The sequence below is a fragment of the Denticeps clupeoides genome, chromosome 2, assembly GCF_900700375.1.
Source record: "Denticeps clupeoides chromosome 2, fDenClu1.1, whole genome shotgun sequence".
Lineage (NCBI taxonomy): Eukaryota > Metazoa > Chordata > Actinopteri > Clupeiformes > Denticipitidae > Denticeps > Denticeps clupeoides.
This window is the reverse complement of record NC_041708.1, coordinates 19,331,154-19,352,156: the sequence shown is the minus strand read 5'-3', so window position 1 is coordinate 19,352,156 and position 21,003 is coordinate 19,331,154. Positions and strand designations below refer to the sequence as shown.

At 42.5% G+C, this 21,003-nt stretch overlaps 1 protein-coding gene across 12 annotated transcripts in view; it reads left to right on the top strand.

Annotated features, from left to right (window-relative positions):
• kiaa1217 (KIAA1217 ortholog) overlaps positions 1-21,003 on the top strand; it is a 74,711-nt gene that overhangs the window by 18,547 nt on the left and 35,161 nt on the right. For 10 of the 12 annotated variants that reach the window (XM_028964588.1, XM_028964545.1, XM_028964560.1 and 7 more), the window contains one exon: positions 16,737-17,023. In XM_028964588.1, coding sequence (XP_028820421.1) covers positions 16,737-17,023 — 287 coding nt within the window. Of the gene's footprint in view, positions 1-14,563; positions 14,722-16,736; positions 17,024-20,611; positions 20,714-21,003 lie in introns of those variants that run through there. The other 2 variants (XM_028964579.1, XM_028964595.1) reach the window with 2 other exon arrangements.

Genomic DNA, 21,003 nt, shown 5'->3' with positions numbered 1-21,003 from the left:
TGAATTTGGTTGAATTACTGTTTATGAAAGGTACTATAAAAATAAACTTTACTTTACAGTTCATGCATATAGGGTCAGTGAAAAATTGACAATAGGTATTGAAGTACACAATTGTCATTTATGTATACAAATTTATAAGTAGTCATGACCATTAAATAATACGCCATTTGTCCCTATACCAGGGGTCACCAACCCATGGCTCTTTCACCCTTATGCTGCAGCTCCCTGTGGCTTTAGAAAATAAATTATAATTTAAGTATATTTTATTTTTATCCATTGTTTGTGGTTCAAAATATGAAGATTATTGTGATCTCGTAATGCTTGTCACTCAAATTAAGTTGATAAATAAGTTGTGTTGCACCGCTAAGTTAGAGTGACCAGATCTCCTCTTTTCCCTGAACATGGTTGACCGGATTTTTCTACTGGTCTGGGTTTTTGAAGTGATTAAACATTCAACACGTCATATTCATATGAGTAAAAAAAGAACAGCGTTCTGGCAGCATTCCTTCCCATTTTCCCCATTTTCTGAACACATTTTCTTCACATAAATAAAATTTCACAAGCATCACACTAGCATAGTTCTTTTATACATAGCATAAACAGAAAAATGATATCTTACATTTAATGTATCCTCTGCTTGTATTATGAATATTAAAAACATTTAAAACATTAATAAAATCATTTTGTTAAATCTGAAAGGCCTTCTTTCATTTTTGGAATTGTGACTGTAACCCATTTGGGACACAGCTTAAGGCACATCTACTGACCATGATGCCATTGTCAGAGGAAGACTTCACCAATGTCAGATGTAAATGCAGTTGAGAGTGCCTAACACTTGAAAAGAAATATGTCATTAAAGGTGATTCCCTCTGGGTCAGTACTCAGGGGTGAAGCCAGTTAATTGGCAGGAAATGCAGATGAAAGTCAGTTTCTGTATTCATTATATCTTCAGACACAATATTTAACATCTAAAGTGCTTTCAAATTATAGTGTTAGGTTATACAGCAGTTTCTTTCCATTTTGGGTTGAATTTCTTCACAGAACCTAAACACCTAATTATGAGCTCTAAAATACATAACATCAAATCCACACCAATGATTACTTTGGGGATGGTAGTTGTGGTGCTTGTCAAATTTAACTTGTAGATTTGTATTGCTGTCTGAGGGAATTTTATTGCTTTTCTTTTTCTGAAAGAGCAACAGACTATCACTATTTCAATCAAACTAATCTGTCACAAGCGAAACAAGCATGAGGGCCAAAAACAGGGGAAACAGGGGAAACTAAACTAAACTAGGGGAGAACAGAAACAGACCTGCAGGCGTGTGGCAAACTAAAAACAACTCATAAGTTGCACAATCCACATTAAATGTCCCCCTGTTACCACAAGGCTGTGCCTCAGCCCCACGCTGACCTAGTCAGATGTGAGAGTCAGACGGGTCGTATCCCAGTCCTGGTGCGTCTCGCCGTGGAACACCCCGACCCCAAAGGTGACCCGTTGGTGCCCACACTCTCCACGACTGGCCAAATTCTTCTTCCCTGTGGTTCTCCTCTGCCTCTTCAGGTTTGGGCTACGACATTGTCATGTCCGAGAGCTGACGGTGGAAGGAAGCACATACTGAGAACCATGATTTATTAATACACAAACGAAACAAGCATGAAGGCCCCCCTCCCCTCTACATCCTCGGAGCCCAAGCAGCAACATCAGTGGAGGACGTGGGGTGGAGGGAGGACCCGGACCCTTTGGCTGGCTCCGCATGGCGGCCTTAGTCCCTCCAACCTGCACACAAAAGCCAGGGCTGATCCTTCCAGGTTTATGTACATCCCCTCTGACGCTTCCTGTGTCGCTGCCTGCCCCACGCAGGGAGGCAGTTCCGGACCATGTGGCGACCGCTTACTGCACCACTTACTGGTACCGTCTGGTGACATTATGCCTCAGCCCCACGCTTACCCAGTCAGATGCGAGAGTCAGACGGGTCGTATCCCAGTCCAGGCGCGTCTCGCCATGGAACTCCCCGACCCCACAGACGACCCACGCTCCCCGCTGGTGCCCGCACTCTCCACGACGGGCCGAATTCTTCCTCCCTGTGGTTCTCCTCTGCCTCTTCGCTCTGCGCTTCAGGTTTGGGCTGCGACATTCTGTCACGTCCATGAGCTGACGAGAGAAGAAAGCGCAGAGGCGGGACATACTGGGAAACATGACTTATTAATACACAAACAAAACAAGAATGAGGGCCAAAAACAGGGGAAACAAAAGGGGAGAACAGAAACAGACCCGCAGGCTCTGAGAGAGCTGAAGACTCTCCAGCGCCTTTAATTCCACTGTCATGTCTGCTCATATGCCTTCTGCTTCCCCTCCTGACAGCTGCATGTGGTCGCTGAGGAGTGAGTGATCTGGGTCACTCTACACCACAGTCAACCCCTTTTCACCCATTTCACCCATCTCAACTGATATTAAAATTTGCCTGAATTAATAGTTGAAATTCCTTACTGAGATCAAATTTGATATAGATTGATACACAGACTGACAAGTAACAGTAATATGTCAGCTGTACATTGAATATGGCAGATGGGGTGGGTTAGAATTGATGTAACATGTGGGAATAAATTTGGCACGGCTGCAATTACTCAGCTTCGGACCATGGCAGAGTCATTTACAGAGTCAGTAATAGTCTATTCTCCATTGCCACCCTCCCCCATTCTCCTGTGCTCAGCAAGATTGTTCCTTTCTCAGCAGGCCACACACTCACACACCTACACAAGTTCAGTATCATGTTTACATATGTAACCACACACATGCAGATGTGATGTGTGGTCAGTATCCATTTGTACAATTACTTTTCATTTCTGAGTCATAAACTGGATCATGTGTTATCTCAGAAACAGTCAATTGATTTTCTATAAAATATTTTGATAACTGAAGTGAAACATGGACAACAATTCCATTAAAGCAGGTTTGTATGCATGTTGTGTGCATGCATGGAAAGAGAAGTAACATTTACGGCAGAAAAGCGGTTCTGTACAGCAGCCGTAATCTACTATGACTGGTGTATCTGACTGGCTCAAATTATCAGAGTGGTTGTGTTGTCTGGAGCATATGGAACATTGTGTCTGATAGAGTGAGAGTACAAGTGGAAAAGGAGAGCAGATATGAAGGGAAGGTTGCAGTGGATTAACACCACGCTATACAACTGACCTCTGCAATGACGTGTTCTGTGTGTGTGTCTATGTTTTTAATTATTTTTGTTGGTTGTTCACAATGACATTTGACCTGAACATACACTGATTTGACAGGGACATTTGGAGTTATGAGGACGGACCTGGTGTCCTCGTAGGCAGATTCCGCTTAAACCATCAAAACAACGGGCAGGGGGGCAGACTGTAGGACAGACCCTTAAAGGAAAAAAACTGGGTTTGAAATAATGTGTAATAAGCAAGACGTCCTCCACATGGTTTCTTTTAAGCTCTGACCCCTCCTCCTCCTGTCTCTCTGCCTTTTCTCTGTCTCTCTCTCAGGCTGTCGTTCTCATTACTTCTTATTTCTCTTTATTTCTTCGCCCTTTTGCTCTCTGGCTTCCCTCTTATTTCACTTACTCAGAGTTGAGCCAAAACACTCACACACATATACACACACAAACAATGCTTGAACAATGCATCTTGGCTGGCTGTGAATAGGGGAGTGGGCAGATCTGGGTTTGTGTGAAGAGGGAGAGAGAGAGGGAGGAAGGGGGTGTGGAGGAACAGGATCAGACTTCTGGGAGCGAGAGAGGAGGAGGAAGAGGAAAAGTTTGAGTGTCACGGCAGGGAAAGGAGTGGAGCCAGTGGGAGTCTCACCATCTCACGGTCGAGTTGTTGTTCGGACCTGTGAACCAACTGAGCGGAGGCAGGGTGAGTATTTCAGGGTCTCCTCCTATATAACAAATCACACACACACACACACACACACACACACACACACACACACACTCTAAAAGCCACTAATGCTTAGACACACACCCACAGACTGATCCTTTGAACCTATAAAGATGCTAGATGGATGGTGAGTATTGTTTTGGTGTGTGTGTTTAATATTAATTCATACCTTAATATGTCAAAAATGAAGCTTGTGTCTCACATTGGAAATATTTGGAACTGGGATTCTGTGCAAGGCTTCGCCTCTTCGTCTTTAAGTGATATTATTTGGCTTTCTGTTGGTACAGACCAGATAGACTCCCTGGTGTCCCTCCAAGCTTAATAGTAGCTGGTGTGGTAGCCGCTGGAGACGTGGAAGTTAGCATGCAGCATTAAACCCGGCCACCACTCCACTGCAGGCCATCAACACAAACTCAAGCTAAATGGAGTGAAGGTGTTTTTTTTGTGATTGGAGCAGATTCGTGCATTTGCTGATGTGCCCTCGGTGATGGGATGCTGTGATGATGATGTGTGTATTTTTCATTTGGAGAAAATGGGGTTTCCTTCAATCTATATTTTAAAATTCTTAATACATCTATGTGTGGATGGACTTCTGCAATTTATTTGGCTGCTTTGGCCAAACCCACCACTAGTTGGTACCTGAAATCAAGCCACATCACAGCTTGGCAGTCTCACTCATCACTTACTATCTATTTGTGTCCAGTATAGAGCCAAGTGGAGTCTATCCCGGAGGAGGAATAGTACTCTGAGGCCGGTTTATAGGGTCGTCTTGATGTTACAAAACCATTCTCAAAAAATTATTCTTGTGGCAATAAAGTGTAGATACTGGACAGATGGAGAAAGGAAGATGAAAAAGAGTGTGTTATTATGTTTAAAGTGTGTGTGGAAGCATTTCTGTCTTTGTGGCCTGAGAAATATACCCATTTTCCGCACTGGTTTGTAGTTCCTCTGGACTATGACAGAGTTTTCTGCATTTACTCGAGTTAACATCGACTGAGTAGATTAGCATCTGTGCTTTTGGGCCACTTCCAATACGGAACCTTCTCTCCTGTTCTAGAACCATCCAAGTTCAGACACATCTTAAGTAGTGATGCATTATTATGCTTAAATATTATCTGTTACATACTTCACCACACACACTGCTGGACTGGACTGTACCCACAGGTGACTGCTTTGGTCACACTTGAGGTTTAACTGCAGAAGGGGTCAGGTCTAATTACTGTAGTGATGAACTCTGTGGTGAGACTCATTTCCAGCACAAGAGCGATAATAAAAGACACAAATGAAATATGATATTTATGGGTGTGTGCAGCATACCCATAAAGGGCCCTTACATGTCTGAAGAGGTATGTAAATTGGGCTTTTATGTGTGGGTGTGTGTATACATATAATTATCCTGCCATGAATATTTCAAGAATAACTCTGTGGTGACGTAATGAAGGAGCAGGAATGGTAGTTTAATCAAATTGAATGACATGGCGATATCAGTTAATCTCCAAATTAATCGTTTTTGCCTTAATTAAACTCACCGGCAGCACCGCAACCCATGCACAAACCTTATAACTCTCTGGCTGGGTTTGGGGCGGTTATTATTAAAATACATAAATCTGTGTGGTTTGTGAAAGTGAAGTGATTGTCATAGTGAATCACTGCAGCACAGCACACGGAGCATACAACGAAATGTGTCCTCTGCATTTAACCCATCACCTTCCACCGACCTTCCGATTACAGGTCTGCTTCCTTACTCGCTAGGCATGTTTGTGTGCTGTGAGACGAGTTGGTAGATGGGCAGAAGACACAAGCAATAAATAATTAATTTATCAGGGCAGCTAGATGTGTTCTGGAACAGCCTCGACTGGATGCCCCACAATTAGAAGAGCTAAAAAAAGTTACTTTCACCACAGAGCATTTAAATGGTGAACAGCTGATAAGCCTTCATGTGCCGTTTTTAGTAAAGGAACACACATTTAATGTCCTCTCTGTGAAACACACACCCACAGTGGTTAGGACAAGCTAGGTAAAACTGTTGCACTCGATTTGCTGTCTGTCTTTATGCATACACAAAGTTGTGTATGTGGGTGTGGTATCAGATTTGATGTACACTCTTTGTGTATATCCCTTATCATAGGATTCATTTAGCACATCCACTTTGTATGTGCACTTTAATTTAGTGTGTGTGTGTACATGTGCACATCTGTGTCTGCCGGCTGTGCACCCTCCATTAAAAAGCTAATTGAAACCCATTTTCAGTCTGAATTCTGGACAGTAAAATCAAATTATCCAGAATTAATAAGGATGAACATCTTCATGTTGGTGTTCTATTGTTTTCTGGTTTCACCAACTCTCTCTCTTTCTCCTGTGTACTTCTAAATCTGTGTACTTCTAAAAAAATTATTGCCTTTATAATGGAACAAATGCTGACTCCTACCTCTAAAGGAGATGATTAGTGTTTTGTACTACTGTGAAGAGGGAGAGTCTCATATGAGAAATCAGTTCCACTAAATCCAGACACCTTGTGTACCAGTTGGTATGTGTTTAATTAATAATAATTTATCATAGGCATACGTGTCTCACATTGGAAATTTTTGGAAAACTTTGATTCTGTGCAAGGCTTTGCCTCTTCTTCTTTAATTGGTAGTATTTGGTTTTCTATTTGTACAGACCATATAGACTCCCTGGTGTCCCTCCAAGCTTAATAGTAGCTGGTGTGGTAGCCGCTGGAGACGTGGGAGTTAGCATGCGGCATTAAACCCGGCCACCACTCCACTGCAGGCCATCAACACAAACTCAAGCTAAATGGAGTGAAGGTGTTTTTTGTGATTGGAGCAGATTCCTGCTTTTGTTGATGTGCCCTCGTTGATGGGATGCTGTGATGATGATGATGATGATGAGTGTGTCTGTAGTTTAGTCATTATGAGCAATTTATCAATTCAGGGAACATTCCCAGGGAAGAATGGCAGGAAGAGGGGAAGCCGCAGGGAAACAGAAACAATGGGAGCCGCGGTAGACACATGGACTCTTTTCTCCTGGTGTTCCCAGCTTTTGGATGGAAGTTTGCTTCCTCTCTGGGCTTCCTTCCACCAAACAGGCAACAATGGCAAAAAAGGCGACAACACACACACACACACACTCCTTACACTCCCACAATACAATCCACCTCTGTCTCCTCTCACTCCTCTGACTGGGTGATGTATGTTATATCAGGATTATGTACATTCATATTATTATCTATCTGAATATTGGATTTAGGGAGTTGTAGCCTAATTTCTAGCATAAAATTCAAAGCCTGGTTCAGTCCCCGACTTTATGGAGCGTAGGTGAGTATTTTATACAAATTCCATTCAAACTATCAGTCTTCTGTTGGTCCTTGACAATTACTCACATCTCTGTGGGGATTGTGGAGGCGGAGATGGAACTATTTTGAAGAACACAATGCAAGAAACATATTTAGTATTTTTGTGGCCAGAGAAAGTAAAGTATGTTTGATGGATCTGTTTTTTCCAGAGTCGCCTCTTTTTACCTTCATGAGTGCTCTGTTCAGCACAAAACCATCCCTGGTGTGAAGAGTGTGAAATGCTGCCGTCACAGCAGAAGCTCCCTACTTTGGAGCCTCAAATATTCAACCGTCTAGTAGGTATTGGGTTGAGGATACAGGTTGATGGCTTGCATTTATCTTTAGTCATCCGCAGAATTATTACCTAAGACATTCTGTCTCATCTGATTCATCTTATCGTCCAGATAATCCATAAAAGTGCTGCTGCTTATTGCAGTTTTTGGCTCTATGGAATTATAATTAGCTCTTGTTAGTCTAGCAATGGTGTCAAATAAGAATGGAAGATTGTTTTTGATTTGTTCTATCAGAGATGACAGATGAAAAGCTCTAGCAGTGGAAAGAGCTTTCGATATTTGATGAGACTTTCCATCTTTACAGGCTAGTCTAAACATTTCCAATTTTGAGGAATGCCATTTCCTTTCCAATCTGTTAGAAATTAGGTATGTGTTTGTACCATGGAGCCTTCTTTTGATTATTAATGCTTTTTTTTTACTGGAGTGACCATATCCAGGGTGTGTCGCAGTAAGGCATCCATGTTGTCTGTTACTTGTTGAAAAGTGAAGTGATTGTCATTGTGAGATACTGCAACACAAAACCGCTAGACCACCACTGCCCTTAAGACAATTACAATACTAATTCTAAGCACAAGATCAAGAGTGTGTTCCCAGTTATGGAAAGGGCCTTTCATGGCTGCCCACTGCTCACCAAGGGTGATGGGTTAAATGCAGAAGACATATTTCATTGTGTACACTGTGTGCTGTGCTCTATTTTCACAATGACAGGTCAGCAACAAATCATCTTGCCAGATGTCCGAGGCTCCTTGCGGACTCTTTTTCCTCTCCAGAGTTCTCGAAATCTTGTGCTTACGGCCACGACCAGTTTGGTTTCTTACAGAATTAGTTTCCTTGTACTTGCCAATTATGCAGCGTACAGCAGTTCAAGACACTGTAAATCGATTGGAGATGGCATGAGCCTCCCCCCTTAGCATTAGCCTCTACTGTCTTCTTTCTGAGCGTCAGACTGATTTCCTTTGTCTTTGGCATGGTGAGTAATAGTAGTGCCTCTCGTGTGTTCTGTGCCCTGATCCTTGGAGTATTTTTGCTGATTGAAGTGTGTTTTGAAAGCAAATATTCATATGGGGCTAATATTTTGACCACCCCATTTATTAATATAGTTGATGTAAAGCAAGCCTAGAAATATATTTTATATTAAAAATGTAACAAAAGCTACTAAATAGCACTGGTGAATGTTTGATTATATAAAGTTTAATCAATGCAGACAATGGGAAGACAATTAGGAAAGTTTCCATAATTCCTGGGGGGCTAATAAGATTGGCCTCAACCGTCAATCAAAGTTGTGGCTGAATGATTGGGTCTGAGACACATAATGTGGAGTCGGTTTATCAGTGCTGTTCCCCTCCAAATACCCAAACATTGTTTTTTTAAATGTATTATAATGCACAATAATTATTCAACATCTTTTCCTTCTAAAGTGTGCCTGTCAGCATTCAAGATTACAAATACCTCCTCCTGAAAGGCATTGAAAAACATCACATTTTGCTCAATTTAGTGAAATTGCACTAATTTGTAGATGGTGCCTTGTTTGGTTTGGGCTTTATGTTCTTCCAGTTAAAATATACAATATGTGTTTTACTACAGGTTACAAGTTCAACATAAGAACTGATAAATGTGCAGTAATTACAGTGGATCCAGTGGAACTATTTCATGCTGCATGAAGGAAGGAAAGGCAGAGGCAAACCGGGAGCTTGAACAGCATGAAATGACAATACAAATTGATATATACAATCATAACGTTACATTATCTGATCAACAACACTGGAAGTGTGATTCAAACATATTTGATATTATATTTTATATTATCAAATCCATTTTAATTGGCTTCTCTAGAGCGTATTGCATTGCCTTTGCATCATCCATAAGAGCATCATAAGAGAGCTCTAATGTGCTCATTACAGGCGTTATGGGTACAGGCATGGTGGATGAGTCTGTGTCCTCTCTGTCCTCTCCTCATTGGACATGGTCAGTGCTGCAGTGGAGGGTTTCAGTAGCGGATGATTTCGAAAATTGAAGAGAAGAAGTGAAAAAAAGTGGGCATTACATCACTAGCGTGCTTCAGTGCTGACGGCCTACCAGAGGGTGATGTCATAGGCAGCCAATCAGATCTCTTGAGGCAGTCTCCGTCTGTGAGCTCAGCAGCATAGGAGTAGCGACCTTCAAAGGCTTTTGCTTTGTGTCTATTCCTGTCCTTTTAAAACGTTGTGTTTCCCTGTCAGACAGGAAATGTTTCAGATACCTGTGTCTGTCTGAAATAGCTCACCTTCCTTCCACTGCTAACCCTAGGCTATGAGAACTGCTTTTACTTTGTGCCTTGACCTTTGAATATTTCGGGTCAGTGTCTATGTATGCCTTGTGTTTGTTCCTTCCTGCTGCCATGTGTTCTGTGTAGAGCTTTCACACACTGACTGACCTTAGATGTGTACTGCTTTAATCTAATAGGAGGGTCCCACTTTTATACCAACTCTATCACGTTAGACAGAACTTCCAAAAGTGTCGGGTTGCACTAGCTAATTTTGGGAAGTGGCCTGCCAGGAGAGCTCCCTGTTCTCCAGATGGCCGGTCTGTCAGTGATCATGAAAATTTGAAAAGTTTCACTCACATCCCCAGGTATCAATAAATAAAGATGCACATTCAAGCGCTGTAAAGGCTCAGGATGATCTGCACCACTATAAAGTGGCACATGCCAGCACAAGAAGGGCTTAAGATGTTCTGTGCCATCCTGTTCTTGTGCTTTGTCACAGTTGACAACAAACCTGTAGGCTCAGCATTGTCTGTCAGGAGAAAATACAACACTGGAGAACTATTACTGATTTATAGTTTTAGTAAATGTTAAACTTGTTTTAGCTTTGTCTGCAACTATTTAATTGCAGTTTAATATAAAGCATCACACCTTTGAAATCTTTTCCAAAAAAATGGGAATTTCGTGATCTCATCTCTATTTGGACTGAACTCTCCAGCAGTCTCCACAAACTTACTCCACCATTTTAACTTAAAAAGAAGAATTGAAACAGCTTTCCCACTATGGGCTAAATCATTATAAATGTATAGTCCTGCTGTCTGCCTGTATAAAAGTCTCACTTCTAAGCTGCAGACATGGGGTCAAGTATCTATCCATTTATCTATGCTTGTGTACACATCAAACTGCTCCAAGGACCGCAATTGACACAAGGCACAACACTGACTAAATGCACAGCAGGAGATTAGGGACTAAAATGGCAACTGAGGCTGGCCACTGTGCCACTGGAGGGAGCCAGAGCCAGGAAGCTGTCACCACTGGTAACGCTAGTTCAGACTTCCACTACCTTCATGTCCACTTCTTTTCCCCCCTATTGCTTTCAGGGCTGTTCTGCTGCTCCGTCAACTGTGTGTGTGTGTGTGTGTGTGTGCACGAATGTAAATGTGTGGTTCTGAATGAAAAGATAAAGGCCATTTTATCACAAGCTGTGCCAAAACTAACCCAAAGCCCATTCACTATTACTAAACTATTGTCTATGTGAGCTTAGAGAAGTGAGTGTGTGTGTGTGTGTGTTTGTGTGTGCAGCTGTTCTCCGATGACGCCTTCTCTCACCTCTTAAGGATGCTGCCAGGTCTCACTGTTGGCGGGGTTACTGTCGGCATAGTGACAACCCCCAACTGAGGCACAGTAGCATGTGTGACAACACACACACATGAACACACACCAATTTCAAGTCACAAACGGGAGAGCCTGACAGTATACTGCTGTTTGAGAGATATGCATTTATGTACATACTATAGTTGGTTTGCCACAACCTAATTGTATGCTTGACGAGATTCTTTTTTTCTTTTTTTGAACAAAATGAACAAAATCTGTATTTTGAAAAACTATGGTATGTTACTGAGAATTTGAGACTTGCTTTGACACCAGCATGTGTGACCGTTGAAGAGATGAATGGATTTATTTTAAATGATTTGGCAGTAATTGGTTTGGTAAACATTTAGCAGTTTTTGGCGAGTCCCTTATTCAGTAGCACTAGTGAAGACACAAACTCAGGACGTGGGTGTGCTCCACCTTAATCGTTTTCCACTTAAGACATACATAAGTCTGTAGCTCTGATGGTCGGTGCACCTCATCTTCATCTTTATCATTTTATATGCAGTGTAGGAAGGAAAACCAGTCATCTGACAACAGGGTCATGGGCTGCTAATGCTCATTGAACAGCTACTGTAATGAAGTTCATGCTGGTTCTAATATAAAGGTGTCACAGACACAGTCCATCAACACAGTTTGCTGTGTATGGGGCTGCACAGCTGAAAACCACAGCTGAAGGTGCCCATGCACACATACAAACGCATATCTACACAACTCCTGTGGTTAAGTAGTACACAAGTGCATGTGCATTGACACTGACATGCACTTTTTGAAAAGAAATCTGAAGATATGAAGGTGAACAATGGCAAATAAAAACAATGTTGATGTGGGTCTCTGAAATATGTATTGCAGGAAGAAGTTGGGGAGGAGTGGAGGGGGAGGCAGGGGGGAGTGTGTTGTGTATAGGTGGGGCACAGGAGTATAAATTGAGAAGAAACTGCTGAATTGCTCCACAATAAATTCTGCTTTAAGAATTTTTTCTTCTCTCTCTGACTCTCTCTCTCTCTCTCTCTCTCTCTCAGAACACACACAGGCTTTGTAAAAATGTCCATGGTAAATGTTGACTACATTTATGATATGTTATATGAGTAAATGATGAAAAAAAATGCCCAGTAGCAACCAGAGCTGGCAGACAACCTTATGTTTCTTTGAAGTCATGATGCTAGTTCCTTTTCACTATTGCATTTTTGGCAGCTGCTTACCTGCTTTAAATTTGATTACTTTGTGGTTTGAAGCATTGGAAGAATGTTATTGTCAGTGTGCTTTTTAATGCAGTGGGTGATAAATGAATGAATGGGTGGTTGGATTAATGGTAAAAATAAGCGACATGTGTAGCAGACAGTGGCTCCAGAAATGTGGTTAGTTAGCGATCCGGTGGTTGGAACAGATCTTTCAGTCCTCTGAATCGGACAAACGAACAGGCGTAACACCTAGTGCGCATGTGTGTTGCAATGACACATTTTTTGCACCTGCAGCAAAAAATGTAGACAGAAAACTCTACCCTTGTTTCTAAAGAACCGCCCTGTCCACATTGTATCTGTGTCAAGGTTCTGCAGTTTCATTCACACGCCTCCGACGTACCAGTAGCATCATAAACTGTATCAAAATGAGGGTGAAGCTCGGTGAAGTGCTAGACAGAAATTTGAGTGTGCATTCATTTCATCCTGTTTGAATCAGATAATTTAGCAGAGATTCCTGGAGGGTCATGGGTTTGGGATTTAACACAAGACAGCGTCTGTCTTTTAATATGAGAGAAAACACACACACACACACACACACACACACACACACACAGAGGTGGTTGATAACTATATTTTGTGAAAGGCATTTTTTTGTGCAAAATCATTTAAAGTTTCTCATCATTTAAAATGATTTTCTTTTTTTATCTTTACAAAGGGGATTGTAGAAATTGTGTAATCCATGTTTGCCTTGTCATATCTCATCCTATTTCTAGAACAAAGCAATTTTATTAATTAAGACAGGACTAAAATGAGAACAGTATGCTAGTACTGGTATGACTCGGGTGCTGGTGTTATGACCGTGTCCATCATGAACGTATGATCACGGACACGCACACTCTCACAGTCAAACTCAGACCACTGTTTCAATTTGTGCCCTTTGCGTCAGATGTCTTTAAGGCTACCAGTGGCAGACAACACACAGACAATAATAAATACCTACAGGTCAAATAACCCACGCTTGAAATCCCAGGAAGCATTACACAAACACACACACACACACACACACACCTCATTGAACTGCTCCACTGAACACTGATTACACTTTGGTCTTCAGTCATTCACTGGACTTCATTTGCACTTCTAAGCAAAAGCTGTGGTTAAAAAAAAAATGTCATTGGATCTGCTGCAGAAAGGGACTTCGCCGTCACATGCGTCACAGTCACACATGTGCTGGCCTCCTCCTTGAGCACGTCATTACGAGATTGGAGTGTACACTCACAAAAGGGCTTTTGTTTTTTAACACACACTGGGAGAGTGAGTGTGGGGGAGGGGCGTGTTAAGATGAATTCCTACATTACTGAACACTCCGTAACCGCTGGCGACAACATAAACCCATGCTACAAACATGCACTCACACATCTCATTTCCTCAAACAGTTTCACACACGAATGGTCCAATAATGACAGGAGAATGGTGAAGGGGTGTGTGCTGTCCTCAGGGCTGAGGTTTCAGCCTTTCGGGAAGTTCTGGGCTATGTCACACTGGGTACGCAGAAGTTAAGCTTAATGCTCAAAAAAACCTGAGAGAACTGCATGGCCACTGGGGACGGAAATGTAGATTTTGGCTAAGTAAAATAGGTCAAGTTCTGATTAAAATATTGTACCTGATCAGTTGATTCATTGCATTTCTGTTTACCTTCTAATTGTACAATTTAACTAATTGACTAGTGACTAATGAAAACACTTAAATAGGTGTCATATCATGCTGCAATTCATTTATTTGTAACATCACTGAATGTTTAAGGAAGTTTAGCGCAACAAGAATGATTGAAGTGTTAAAAGTAAAGTAATTTTCTTAGGAAATTGTCAGGAATTCACCAGGGCAGAAAAAAACAGGGTGCAAGGTCACAGCCAACAAAACAAGGGATCAAATCAAACATGTAAACATTGTAGTAATGGTATAGAACAGTGATTAAACATTAAGGACACATCGGGATACATTTATACACATGAACAGGCGCACACACTCAGGTAATCGGGGCGACATCAGACAAACACAAAACCCCGGGGCACCCAAGAAAGTCAGGCTTATGACAAGAATAGATCATAAGAGTATTTGGCATTTGCACATACAGACGCACACACGCAACTCAGGACTGAGTCCAGTCTGACCAGGGAGGCGGGGCAGAGTGTGTACATGTGGTTCTGGAGTGGACAGCATATCGCTCCGTCTCTCTCTCCGTCCCTCCCTTATTCCCTCATTTACCTCGCTTCCCCGCTAGATTTTCTTCAGGCTCCTCCAACTGTGTGTTTTCACTGTGCCATTTTCTGGCTCACATGGAGTGTTCAGCAGAGGATGATGAAGATGACAGATGTTTGCTGGTGGTAGAGGGTAAGGGTCGCCGTTGCAGGGACTGACAATTGGTACTTTTGCGCCAGTGTGTTAGTGTGGTTAAGTGTGTGGTTAAGTGTCATGTGAGCATGCCTGGCTATTTATATATATTTGAGGACACGTGTGTATTATATATCTGTATAGTTTGTATGATGGTTTTACATGTACAGGCATATGTATGAGTAAATAGGTTTGTATGTGTGTGTGTGTGTGTGTGTGTAGTGTTAAAAATAACAATAGGAGCATGTCAGTAGAGGAGCCTGCTGTTTTCTGCTCTGTAAAGCTGTTTAGTGGATGTCTAGTGTGTGTCAGATTACCCACACCACCTTGTGTGTGGCTGTGTGACTTCCACCTTGGGTGAAATGTATATCATAACCCTGAGCCATAAGGAGACAAAAATTCAGACAAGCAAATCCAGATAATTCCCATGCACACGTGCAAATTCTAATTTTACACCCTGCGTAATTCTATCTATAGCCTACATACAACACACACACTAACTGAAAAACAGAGGTCTAGAATCGCCAAATCACCTAAGGCATAATCTCCCAAAACTTTATAAACCCTTGTACTCCTTCATTTTAGACATTGTGTCCATTTTAAATGGTGGTTTATAGACCGTTTGAACAATTTGTTGACTCTTTTTCTCATTGTAGTGATGGGACTCTGTGAGAGTCTGATTTATTTTCTCTGGAGGTTCATGCCGAAATCGGAGATGCTCCCAGTTTCTCTGGCTCAGCGGTGATATGAGATCCTTGTAAATATAATCTGGCATCTGGTGTGTGTGTGTTTGTGTGTGTCTGTGTGAATTTCCTCCTTCAGTAAACACATTTCAGTAACCTTTTTTTGTTAAATCTTGAGTAAAGTAAGTAAGGTAAAGTAAGTAAAGTAAGTAAGTAAGGTTTAACTAGCACTTTGTGTAGAAATGTGGACTTGTTAAAACAATGAATGTTAATATGTGTTGGTGCTACTTTTCGCATTTGGTCCTGGCGTCTTTTATCGGCCTCTTTCCATCATTCAGCATATCTGACCTCCAAACCGAGGTTAGGCATGCGGTTGAAATGCTGCCTCTCGGTTTGTGTTTCTGGTGGAAATCCTTGTGGCTCCTGTGGATCCATGGAAAAACCTGCCTTGCAGTCTGTTCTTTCAGACAAGCGCCCTCTGGGCCTGAACGGCTTGCTGGGGGTGGGGCTGCTCGATGAGTTATATTTCATTGACATATTACAAAGTGTGGTAGATTGGTGTGATAAAGTTCTTGACACAAATTTGAAGGACACAAACGTGTTATATAATAATAGGACTAAAAACACAGTTCATTCATTCTGTTCTGTTGTGGCTGCTGGAGAGGTATTTTTATGAAATGATTGTGACATGTCATTCCGCACTATTTATCTTGTTTAACTGGTTATAGCTTCAAGTGACAAGCATCTGCTATCTACCTGATAGCTGAATGAATAACACTGCTTAGCAACAACACCAAATATTAGATCACTTCACATTCAGCTTCTTATAAAGTTCCTCTGGTGTTTTTTGGTGTCTCAAGGCGAGGTGGCCTTCACTGTGCTACTGTAATACTAGAATGATCTCATGGAAAGCTTTGTGTATCCTAGATGTGAGTTTATGTACATAGAAGTGCAGAATTTGTGCTCTGCAATGAATTAGGCTGAAAGTGTTTGAACACACTTCAAACTTAGAGTCAGGATTTGTTTGTTTATCTAGAAATATTTATATAAGAATAATCGTAGTAATCAGGAAACGGTTCAGATTCACATGACATTTTCTGGTTTTGGCCCCAAGCTTATTATGTATGCATGTTCAAGTGCTTGGTAGGTGTGAGATTAACCCAAAGACAAAAAAATCTCTAACAGAAATGGATGGCGTTGCAACACATACCAGTAGTAAGCTGTGCCAAATACGATTGGCAGCACTGGTGAAGCATTGATAAAGAGAATGAATGAAATGAGAAAAATGTACTGTGATGGTAACTGGGTGTCTTATTTCTGTGTTTCTGCCAGAACCTGGTAAAGGTAATCTGAAAATCACATCTCCTGAGGACTCAGAGCAGCTGAGCGTTCGGAAGGGGGCATCGGCTAACGCAACAGGGAGCCGGCCTGAGGCCAAAGGGAATCGCGGTGTGTCACGCAGGCACACGGTGGGCGGGGCCCGCGGCTCACGGGAGATCCTGGCCATGCAGCCGTCCGAGATGGACAAGAAGCGCGAGGCCTTCCTAGAGCACCTGAAGCAGAAATATCCGCACCATGCCTCCGCCATCATGGGCCATCAGGAGAGGCTCAGAGACCAGGTGAACACATACATGCATATTCTAGGCTGGCACAATAGCAGATGCTTACACAATGCAATGCAATTCCATATCATTCTATTTTTGACATCCTATAATGTGACAATATTATTACAAATAATAACACAAAAGCACAAAACTCCTTCCCATCTCAATTGTCCTCATCTGCAGACTTTTTCTTGTAGGAAATCATTTGCAAAGGATCTGGTATCTGATATAAGAAGTATGATGTGGTCCAGGCTTTTGCTTTAAGATTTAGAATTAAAAGAAATTCTGAAACGGTGAAAGTCACTACTTTGCTGTAAAATTGAGCTAATCTCTCATCTTGGGCTTTACACAGCAGATTGGACTCGCTGGCATGTGCATTGTTCCTCATATGTGGCCTGCCATGTTTGCTCATCTGGTTGACTGAGTGGCAATGGAACAGTAGTCTTTACATGACACGTGAGAGGATTTCGTGTGTGGAAGGGGTATTAGGACTTCAGACAGTACCAAGCCTGTTGACAAGTCTAATATTTTGGCATGCTTTGAGCAATCCTCATGTGCCACAATTTTCTCACTCGTGACACAATACGTGGCCGGTGCTCATTGTTCTGGAGGGGCTGTTTGGTAAAATCCGCTCTGAGACTGGTTACGAATTTAACACACTGGTACGTTAATCTCACAGACTGGGTAAAAACAACACTGCTGGTAGAGCTGTAGGGCATCTAAATCTCTCCACCTCACACTCAGGGTGGAGGAATGTTATTTGGTTTACCCCAGGACTTATTATAGGTGGGGGAGGACACCCCTGCTGAGGGTGTGTGTATGTGTGTGTATTGGAGACTGTTTGGCTGTTTGTTATTGGTAGCTGGAGACAAAAAGGTCCTCACCTGGTGTTAAAGAGTACTGCAGAACAAAAGCAGTGATTGACAGGCCTAAACTAAGCTAAAAGTAAGAGATGTGGAGGTGAGTACCGAGAGAACAGGAAGATGGAGTCGGGGAATCGGCTACACTTTTGAAATCAGAGACAAGGTATAGACCTCAGTTTATTATGTGAGACAATAGATGAATGGAAGCTGTGCGTTGTGACTTTGCTTATTAGTCTTTTTTTTTTTACTGTGGATGTTTTTGGCTCAGGCTTTGTGGTTTGGGGAGAGTTCACACCATAATGTTAGGGCTGAATGAGAGAGACACTGCTGACCCGGGGAATGCACTGCGGCAGCGGCTTCATTTCAGACCTAAATGCTGAGCAGTCCAGGACCATGAGCTCCTCCCCCAAGGACACTTTCTGCCCTTACTTACTGACTGCATTATGATTATCATATGCTGTGATCATGTTACATTTTCATCTGTTCATCTTTTTTCTGACAGTGTTGTCTTATTATCCTGAAACAGTGTTGGGTTCCAATAAATTAGACTCCCTAACATACTCAATCGTTCATTTATTTTCACTCCTCCTCTTACACAGGGATGAGCAAACGTGTTCCAACAGGTAGCTGGAACACTGTGTCAAAATTAAGATTAGTGAATTAGTTCTATGAATACCCAACCCAGTTTGGCCCAGCAGCATGATACTTTATTCTGTCTCCTGTCTAAGAACGGCTTTGTGTGCATGTTGGGACTCATTCTAAATACGTATTTATTTAGCTGGTAGATGCATAAAACGTGCCCCTATTCATTTGAACTGACCTTTGGATTTTCAGTCATTGAATTGTATCTTAAATTGAGTACATCAGCTAAATAAATACATAAATAAATGATAGCCATGACCTGTATTTCCAAAACATTTTTCAGGTTCCTAGGTCTTATTGTTGCAAAGAGACAAGCGTCTGAAAAATTCCGAAAGAGCATAGCATTTTTTCAATTCATAGTAACTTTATAACTTTATTTTTCTTTTTTTTGGCCCAGTGTCAAAGCTTGGATATACACAGTGATTGTTATTAGCTTGACGGTGTGCAGTGACTACCTGAATCCAAGCTGTTTCTTGCTGAAAATAAGAAATAAACTGAAAATATTTACATATGGCCATTATTCACTTTATAATGTGCCATTGCCAGAGTAAACTATTCATAAAATATTTACTATATTTACTATTACTAGCTATTTTAACCTTGATATATAGTGTGTACACTGGGGGGGGGGGGGGGGGGGGGGGGGGGGTGGTTCAAATGAATCGTATAATCAATGTGCAGAATATAATCATAATCATACATCATATTGACGTTGCTTAGTGATTTTCTGGTGGTGCCATAAAAATTCTTGTTAAAAAGTAGTGAATATAGTGACTGTGGTGGCCTGATCTGAGTACAGCGCTGCTCCGGGTAGGAGTTTCATGCTGCGCAGTGCGGCACCTGGTGGCCTTCGCACTGTGGTCATTTGTTACGCATTTGCTACGCAGCTCCTCGTCCAGGCAATGGTCATCTCTAAACTCGACTACTGTAACTCTCTCCTGGCTGCAGCCTCTGCAGTCACCATAAAACCACTCCAGATGATCCAAAATGTGGCAGCCCGCCGAAATACACCCATGTCACGCCTCTTCTCACCTCTCTCCACTGGAGTTCAAATCCTTGATGCTTGCCTACAGGGCCGTAAATGGAAGTGCACCCTCTTTTATCAACACACTACTAGCTAGCTACACTCCTGCACGCCCTCTCAGCTCAGCAAAAGAAATGAGACTGAAAATTCCCTCTTCACGGGGTCTCCGATCCCAATCGACTCTGTTCTCCTTTGTTGTCCCTGGCTGGTGGAACAACCTGCCCTCCTCCACACGACTAGCCGAGACTACCACCACCTTCAAGAAGCAGTTGAAAACCCACTTGTTCAAAAAGTATTTCAGACGAATCTAGCACCCACACACACTGCACAAAATAAAAAAAATCTTCGTCTAGCACTTAACAATTTCCGAGCATGTTCTTTTTCTGACAAGTTAGGCCTTATCGGGGCTCTTAGTTTTGTAACTCAAAATCTATAGAAATCAAACGAGAATTTCTGGTGTCTTCTTCTTGTAAGTCACTTTGGATAAAAGCTCTGCCAAGTAAAGTAAAGTAAAGTTGAACTTTGACCGCTGCGCCGTGACATATTATCCTGCGACCAATAGAATCGAAGCGGTCAATACACACGAAGCGGTAATGGAGGAAACGCTGATCCTAACAGTCTCTGAGTGTCCAGAGATCTACAACACGACAGTGGCCTTAGATTTGCTCCACTGAGAAGAAAAACGGTCTCTGTTCAGCCGGCGGACGTCGGAACCCGGCATTTTTCTGCCGTTTGTGGACTCAGGTTGTAACCAGTTTGATTCGTGTAGTGGAGGAAATTCTGGTGAGCCATGCAGAGAGAGGAATGCACTTACAAAGCGACAGTTAGCAGTTTTCCTGCTCATTGTAGGAAACAGAAGCGTCCACACCAGTGAAGGTTCACATCTCCAGTGTACGTTGCCATTTCTATAGCAACAAGCCAGGGCTTTTTCCACCTCTTGAAACAGAAAGTGGACGCTGGCATAGGCAGCTTCGGTCGAGTTGACCGCGGGTCGGACAGGTAGGGAGGAGTCGCGGTTCCCATGGCGACCCGTGATGTCACCGCGGTTGCGTGTAGGTGCTCGCGGGGAGCGGGCGCGGACTATGGCGCGCGGCTTCGCAACATCTGCTTCGCTCCGCGGACTCGCCGCGGCCGCTTCGCCGTGAACACCGGATCTGCGCGGACGTGCACAGCGAGGTACCGTGCCGAACAATGACGATACTAATCGCGTAAAATCCCGGCCGGGTCTCAGTTCTTTTTTTTTTTTTTTTTTTTTTTTTGGCGTCGCCAAGGTGTCCCCTTCTGTACGGGACGCGCGAACAAAAGCGAGCCGAGCCGAAGTTGCGGAGGAGGCGCGCTCGGGTAACTTCTGAAATATTTACTGCTCTATACCAAGCGATGAATAATGCAGGCGGGGCTACGGCGGGCTTCTGCGTTTAATCTCTCACATAGACTCGCATTTCACGGAAACCGTTGCAAAAATGTCA